The 7,724-nt window shown below is 49.9% G+C and overlaps 1 protein-coding gene across 1 annotated transcript in view; it reads left to right on the top strand.

Moving 5' to 3' along the window:
- GBGT1 (globoside alpha-1,3-N-acetylgalactosaminyltransferase 1) overlaps window positions 1-2,654 on the top strand; it is a 6,067-nt gene extending 3,413 nt beyond the window's left edge. The window contains exons 5-6 of the mRNA XM_010135294.1: window positions 1,335-1,469; window positions 1,923-2,654. Coding sequence (XP_010133596.1) covers window positions 1,335-1,469; window positions 1,923-2,607 — 820 coding nt within the window. The 3' untranslated portion in view covers window positions 2,608-2,654. The remainder of the gene's footprint in view (window positions 1-1,334; window positions 1,470-1,922) is intronic.
- Window positions 2,655-7,724: the final 5,070 nt, after the last annotated feature.

The raw sequence follows: 7,724 nt of genomic DNA, 5'->3' as shown, positions 1-7,724 counted from the left end.
CAGGATGTGTTAGGCCCAAATATTTCTCTCTTCTGTATTGGAATAAATTAACGTGTGAAATCGCCTAGTACATCCTGGACTAAATGAGGAGAGAATCCTGTTGCTTTCAGTGCTCTGCGTCTTCTGAAGGGAGTTCACTCGCCCTCCCTGAGAGGGTGCACACCATGCGAGTGGGTCGTTGGGAAACCCACTGCAGCCCTTCAAAATGAAATGAAGACAAGCCCGCTTCGAGAAACAAACTTGCAGATTACCTTTTCTCTCCCCCTCCAAAAAAGGGTAATTAACCCAGAAAAACAGCTCAGTCAGTACACTTTCTACAAACCAAATCATTCTTCTTTATATAATGCAATCTTTTAATGATAGGCGTTACTAAAGGGGGGGGTGGAATTGTTATTCCTGTATCCACGCAGACTGAGGGTATCAGAGGTGAGCTGAGAGCGTACCACTGCCTCAGCCATCACACCGCTCCCCACAGGTCCCTTGGCTTCCTTTTTGTGCTCTTACTGCCTTGGGAGCCTGTCAGATAGGAGACTGCTTCAGCCCCCAAGTGTGTCCCTGTGCTGTGCATGACAAATTTCATTTAGCAGAGTGCTACAGATCATGGGCTGGGGCGAGCGTCAGTAGGCTAGGGCGAGCTGCACGTCAGAAATGACATCTTGGTTTAAAATCAAAGCGGTAGGAAAGAAACCCTGGAAATGCAGGAGAACGTTGAAGGAACATTGCATGGCTGCAGCAGGGCACGATCAGACTCTGCTGCCTGTGTGCTCAATATTTCTGCCGCCCACGCAGAGATTAAGGATTTTCCGTAGCTTTGCTACACATTTGAATGCTGGCTCCCATCAAGAATTTTGAATTCTGAATGTGTTAAAGCTATATATAAATACTGGAAAAATAAACTGTCATGCTACAAGCTGTGTTTTAACAACATAGCAATGGGGTATATTTGAATAGTAATTTTAATATTATTACTTGTGGTTTAATCGGTATGTAGCAATCTGCATCAGCCTGATCACACGTGTATAGTTTCTCATTCTGTGAGTTCAGTGGTCATTAAACTCTCCTCGGCAGAAAAGTCCTATGAGCTTAAATGAGACTTTAGTAGTACCTTGGGTGTTTGCCAGTTCGTTAAGTGCTTAATTTCACCCCAGGAACTGAAATGTCCGTGCTCAGTAACCTTAAATAAAAGGGAAAAAAAATCTGGAGATAATACCATCCATAATGAGTTAATGCTGCTATGCACACTCTTCTAGCTGCTTTTTGAGTGTTTCTTTCCCTTTTACTGGCCTTGAAACCCGAAGGAACTGTTCATTAACACTCCCTTTCTCTTCCCTCAGGCGTCAGGATGTGCTGACAGTCACACCATGGCTGGCCCCCATCATCTGGGAAGGAACCTTCAATTCTGAGATCCTAGACAGTGCCTACAGGCCACTGAATCTCACCATAGGGGTGACAGCCTTTGCCATTGGAAAGTAAGTAAGTGAACCACTTAATCGGCATGTTCTTGGGTGGATGTCCTTCCTCTGTAGAAAGGTCATTTTGGGCCCTTCTTGTCCTCAGCAGAGCTGAAATCTGTCCCGGGCTGTAGAAAACTTTTATGCCCTTGTATTGTGTCCGTAATCACAGTAGATAACAGACTCTGCACCAACTCACCTGGAAGCATGGTCAGTATTTTGAAGAACTGGCACGTGCCTTGGGAATTAGAGCTGTAGATAGCTGGCTGGTTGGTCAGCACAGGGATAATCTATCCTGTCCTTGTCCACCCCTGTACTTCACCTATTGCATGTACAGTGTATGGATCCCTGCAGCAATAGCTGGTCCACACTCTTCATCCCTTGTCATCTTCCATTCATTTAAGTACCCTTCATAACCCAGCACCTGTCCCCCTGTCTCCGCTGTGCTGTCCGTGTGTTGTGTCTGCACAGATACACGAGGTTCGTGGGCCGCTTCTTGGAGTCAGCAGAGAAACATTTCATGAAGGGCTATCGGGTGAACTATTACATCTTCACTGACAACCCTGAGGCAATTTCCGATGTTCAGCTGCAACCTGGACGACGGTTTGTCATTGTCCCCATCAAGAAATACCCCAGCTGGCAAGAGATATCCATGCTCAGGATGGAAGCCATAAACAAGCACATAGCAGAGACAAGCCATCAGGAGGTGGACTACCTCTTCTGCCTGGACATTGACATGGTGTTCTACAATGCCTGGGGGCCAGAGACCCTGGGTGATATGGTAGCAGCCATACACCCTGGCTATTTCAGTGTCTCTCGAAGCTATTTCCCTTATGAGAGGAGGAGATCTTCAGCAGCCTACATCCCTGATGGAGAGGGGGACTTCTACTACGGAGGAGCTGTGTTTGGAGGGCTCGTCGAGAAAGGCTATGAGTTCACCAAGACTTGCCACATGACCATCTTGATGGACAAAGCTAATGGGATCATGGCAGCCTGGCAGGAAGAAAGTCATCTCAACAGGCACTTCCTTTCCCACAAACCCTCCAAGGTGCTTTCTCCAGAGTATTTATGGGATGACAGGAAGCCAAAGCCCCCTGAAATTCACCTCATACGTTTTTCCACAGTGGATAAAAACTACAAAGAGATACGAGACTGACTATCCAATCCCTGCAGAGATGTCCTCCACACAATCAAACCCACCGAATGTTAGCTCCCACGGAACATACTTCACCGTGAATTTTTGCTCCTAGTGTGAACAGAGAGAGGAATGTGTGGATAGTTTCTCTGGAGAACAGGAGACTTAATTTCAGAAGCAGCAGCCAAAGTGGAGGTGAGAATGAACAGGTTTCTGGATTCCTAATCTTGGTAAACACAAACATCCTGCTTGATGCTGCAGCACACAAAAAGGCTTCCAAAAGGCCAGTTATTGAATCCGAGGCTGTCCTTACAGCGATGCCGCAGATGCCTTTGCCTGAGTGTTTTCCTGAGAAAGAAACTCAGTAAGAAACTTCCCTGAGCAGAAATGTAGCAAGGTCAAAATGGCTTTTGGCAGTCCTGTGGAGAGGGAGAAGATCTAGAGTTTTAATAAAGACCTTTTCACTTCAAAAGAGCCTGCTGGGCAACTAATTTTCAAGCATTGTGATTTAAACTCACACCTGGCCATGAGAACCCTGATCTGACAGGACAAACAGTGTGAATTCATGCAGCGGTTATCTTCCACATCCCAATCTGTGTTTTGGAGACCCGTGTTTAGACAGAACCAGCATAGCTCAGAGCCAGACTGAACTTCTTTGGGTTTATTTCAATCACAGATGTGCTCTGAACCTTTTCCCTGGTTCACATGTCTCTGTAGATCACGTAATCTTTTCCAGCACAAAAAATCTGCTATGGAGAGATTCCTGTTCCTATCCATTGCTTCGGTCCTTTCCAACTTTCCTAAGCTCTGAGAAAGAAATTGGCCAGAAGCTGCTGGAACTGACAGTAAGGGCTGATGTGTTTCCAGCAAACAGGGTGACTTCATTTCATAATGAAATGCTCAAGTGAAACTGTAAGCTCAGGCTAGAGCTAGAAGTAGGTTGGGGTTAACATTTTCTTTGCGTGAAGGTGACAAGAAGCTGCACCAGGCGTTTTCAGCCTTTAGAGCCTGACAGCTCGCTCGGCCGGGGGGGTCTGAAGGGAGGGGAACAGCCACAGCTTGCCAGCAACGCTGTTATTGTCAACTGAGGTCACAGCACGGAGGTTCATGTGCCACCTCCCTTGCTGCAGCGCTTCTGCCATAAACATCGTCTCGGTTCCCTCCCCAGGCATGCTCCCAAAGGGCTGTGCGAGTCTGTGTCCTGCTCAGTGCGAGCGGGGAGAGACCGCAGGGAGCAGCAGAGAATGGCAGTGCTGGAGAGAGGAGCAGGGGTGAAAGGGCTCCGCTGGCTGTTTCTAAGGGAACAGTTTAAAAAAAAAAGAAAGAAAGGGGTCATTTGGCAGAGAGAGAGAAAATGGGGAAGACTGTTCTTGCTTCTCTTCAGATGAGAAAATTGCTGTATGGCAGCGTATCAAGTATGCAAAGCTTTAGGGCCTCACCACTGATTGCAGATGACTTAACGAGCTGTTTCAGTCCTATGTGAGCAGGCTGAAAATGGCATTGCCGGTGTCATGGTAGGCATTTCATCTTCCAGAAGACGAATTAGAAAAGCTCTCACGGTGCTGGCAATATAGAAAAGGTACATAAAATACCTCCAGCGCAACCCTCCTGGGGGCAGCTGGGTCTGGTTCGTGCTTTATCCAGCAGGTCTCCCCTGTTATCTTTTCTCCAGACTGCTGGAGGAGGACACCGCTCTGTGTAACTAAAGCAGGACTGAATGCTCTGGGAAGATGTCCGTGTGTGCTAACCAGGCATCACTAAGCCATAAAGGGTGAAGAAAGGTCCTTATCGAAATATTTCCAAAAAAGATGTTCTTACCAAGCCCAGGATTAATGCTGTGTATTTCTTGTTTGTAGAACAGTCGTGTCCAACAGCCATGACTGAAGGTAGGGTCTCATTATGCCACTTGCTATATATATGCATGCGGATGGATGCTTTTACAAGCCAGAAGGAACTGTCTGGCCTCATCTGCACAGGACAAGCCAGATAATTTTATCTCCTGCTGTCAGTATCAAGCTCACAATGCAGAGCTGGGCTGTGCTCGATCCCTTAGCAAAGCATTCGCATGCAATAACACCGTGAGGTGATGCAGCAGCCCTAGCCCCACAGTTCAGTCCCCTTATACCTTAATTCTGCTCTAGCCTGGTCCGTGTCCACAGCCGGTATGTGCAGCCGCTGGGCTTTGTTCTGCCAGGCTGAAGGATTGCTGTGCAGATTCTCAAAGCCTGGACGGAATCCACCAGGAGAGGAAGTTCTCCAGCACAAATGATGGGTGATGGGGGTGGTCTGTGCTTCTGACATACTGCTGTGAAAGGCTTGGGCTCCAGCTCTGCTTCCCAGCCACCTTTCAGCCGAATCCCAGCCCCTGTGACTGACGTGGTAACAGCCTGATTTGTGCAGTGCCGAACGTGTTTATCTTCCTGGCAGGCCTGCGGCTTCTCCCCAGGGGAGGGTCTCGTGTCACCTATTACATGACGCAGTTCTGCTTGACAAGGCTGTGATTTGAACCAGTACCTAGAAACTCCTTCTCTCTCCAGGGAGCAGAGGAATGTGACTGCAGGAGCACACTCCCCAGTGCAGTGGGGGAGACGCTCCCTGAATCAGCTCATGCCTTCCTCTAATTAACGGAAGGCTGGACTTCTGCTGTCATCTCCTGCTGATTAATCCCCTTCTCCTGGCAGCAAGCTTTCCTTCTCTCATTTGGATTGTGCAGCCTGTGGGCAGTGGGGGAGCTTCATAGGGACCTACTTTCTGATCTGAATTTCCCACCAACATCCATTACTCAGTGGGGAAACTGAGGCACATGGTAGCAAGGCAGCAGACTGACACTCTTGCACGTGAGGTCTTTCTCCATTCGCCACAGGGAACAAATCTGCCTCACGTGCCCTTGTGCCAAGGGAATTTGTACTTGGAAATACAGACACAGTATTGCATGAAAAGCGAATCACCCCGTGTGAATAAATCACCAGCTGATTTACCCTGCCTGAGGATCTGATCGTGCTTTCAAGGTATTTCTGTCTCAAGCCCTGTTTGTCCTTCACCAAGCCTTAGAGCAGTAGCTTGTTGCCTTCCCCAGGGCCCCTCGTTCCATCCGTCCCTTTCTGCTCGCCTGGAACAGACTCATCATTCATTGTCCATCTAATTTAAGAACTGATCTGACAGGCTTTTTCTTTCCTTGTCCCGGCTGCTGACTTGCGTGGTGCGTTCATCCCCAACGGGAGAACTCTGGGGGGCAGGAAACAGAAACTTCCAGCACTGAATATGATCCTAGGTGGGGCCAGACTGCGATCCTCTCGTTCTCCCCTCTGACAGGACAAGAACCGTCTCCGCTAAGCCAGCCTAGCACCTTTTTCTGCTCCTTCTCGGGATCCCCTTCACCCTCCCGCAAGTGGTGCTGCCTGACGTTATTGCCCAGAACCGTCATTTTGAACCACTTCCATACGCAGCAATTTGGCCTGGTCAGACCTTCTGAGTGTGAGATTATGTGGCTGGGAGGCATGGAAATGAGATGGTCTTTGAGCAGACACGGATGAGGAAGGACAAGACATTCAGTTATCAGTTCCCTGCACAAAACCAGCTTGGGGAATAGCTGTGTGCATCTGGCTGGCTTAGTGTAGCCGAAGCAGCACGGTGGTGGAAAGGAGCTGGAGGGCTGCCAGAACGGCTGGTTTTACTCCCCTACCCTTTGTCTCACCTGTTTAGCCTGTGGCTCTTCAAGGAGGGGACTGCCCCTTGCCCTGTATCCCCACGGGGACTAGCCTTGGTCGCTCACAAGTGAACGTGAGATATACGGCATTTCTTTCGCGGTGGGGATTTGTTCTGATCTCCAAGGGCAGCTCTGAGCACAGGTTACTATTGTCTCCCTCGAATCCGCCCTGCTCTGCTTCACCTCGCTGCGTCCCCGTGGGATCCCCAGGGGTGAAACATGCCGAGAGCAGCAGCTGCTCTCCAGGTGGAGTGACAGGGACAATAACAGTGACAGGCGCTTTCAGGGCCAGCAGGAACCGGAGGAAGGCTTTACAGAGTGGGTTGCGCTTTACTCACGCTAAATCCCCAATCCCACGGTGCTGAGCCACACAACCAAATAATTCGGGTAAGCATCGCAGCAAAACGCATTGAGAGGTGACTTATAAATGTCTGCCCACCCACCCGACCCCCTCCTTTATCTGGGTGTAAGAGTAACGCTGCAGCGACTTGACTTTTCCTGGGCTATATTTAGATTAAACAGAGATCCACCAAATGTCGCTGTTTCACGTAAAAGAGTATACAGCCGTAGGAATAGCAAGGCGGTTGGAACGAGCAATCTCTGCTGCTGGGGTGCCCACCTCATGCCCCCCTGCCGAACCTTCAGCTAATTTACAGCAAGTCAGAGGAGTGCAAATTACTGTTTAAAAGTGCTTCATTCTGGGTTTGGGGTTTTTTGGTTTGTTTTGATTTTTTTGCAACGGGTTTTGCCAGCAGCAAATTACAGTTATAGACCTTTTGAAGTATGTATTTTCCCCACTGTTCAGCACTGACACCGTTACTATAATTAGAATGTTGTTCTGTAGCAGCTTCTAGTGCCAGAGGCCTGGCAGCACCTTTTCCTTTCCTGGCTGTGCTCCCCAGCCAGAGCTGCTGGTTCTGCTGGCCTGGAGCCACGGAGGAGCAGGAGAGTCAGGTGCCACGGGCTGTGCCTGGTCACCAATTCCCACTGGGACCCTGGCAAAGCTGGTCCTTCCCCTTCAGTGGCTCCTGGGGCTGTTTAATGTGGGTGCCAGGGGGGTGTCCTGGGGTCTCCAGAAGTGCGGTGGCTGGCTCTGCACCCCCAAGCCGGGAGCATTGCACCGGCTGGGTGACCTCAACCATGGAGGGTGATGCAGCCTTCTCTCGGCTCCTGCTTCTCCTGACATCACTCTGCGATGGCACATGTCATCGGCCTCATAAATATAAACTATGGGTACCGGAGCCTCTCTGTTTCCAGGGCAACCCTGCTCGCTCAGCCTCCGCTGTCTCACCGCCTCACGCTCCAGCGCACCAACCGTGCACCAAAATCTCCAGCAGCTTCTTCCCGGGGTCCCTGTGCGGCCCCGTTTCGGGCGCAGGGCCGAGCAGAGATGAGGCAGCCGGGGGTGGAAGGCTGTGCGCCGGCTGCCGGG

Source organism: Buceros rhinoceros, unplaced genomic scaffold, assembly GCF_000710305.1.
Source record: "Buceros rhinoceros silvestris isolate BGI_N320 unplaced genomic scaffold, ASM71030v1 scaffold42734, whole genome shotgun sequence".
Taxonomy (NCBI): Eukaryota; Metazoa; Chordata; class Aves; order Bucerotiformes; family Bucerotidae; genus Buceros; species Buceros rhinoceros.
This window is presented reverse-complemented; position numbering and strand designations above follow the sequence as displayed.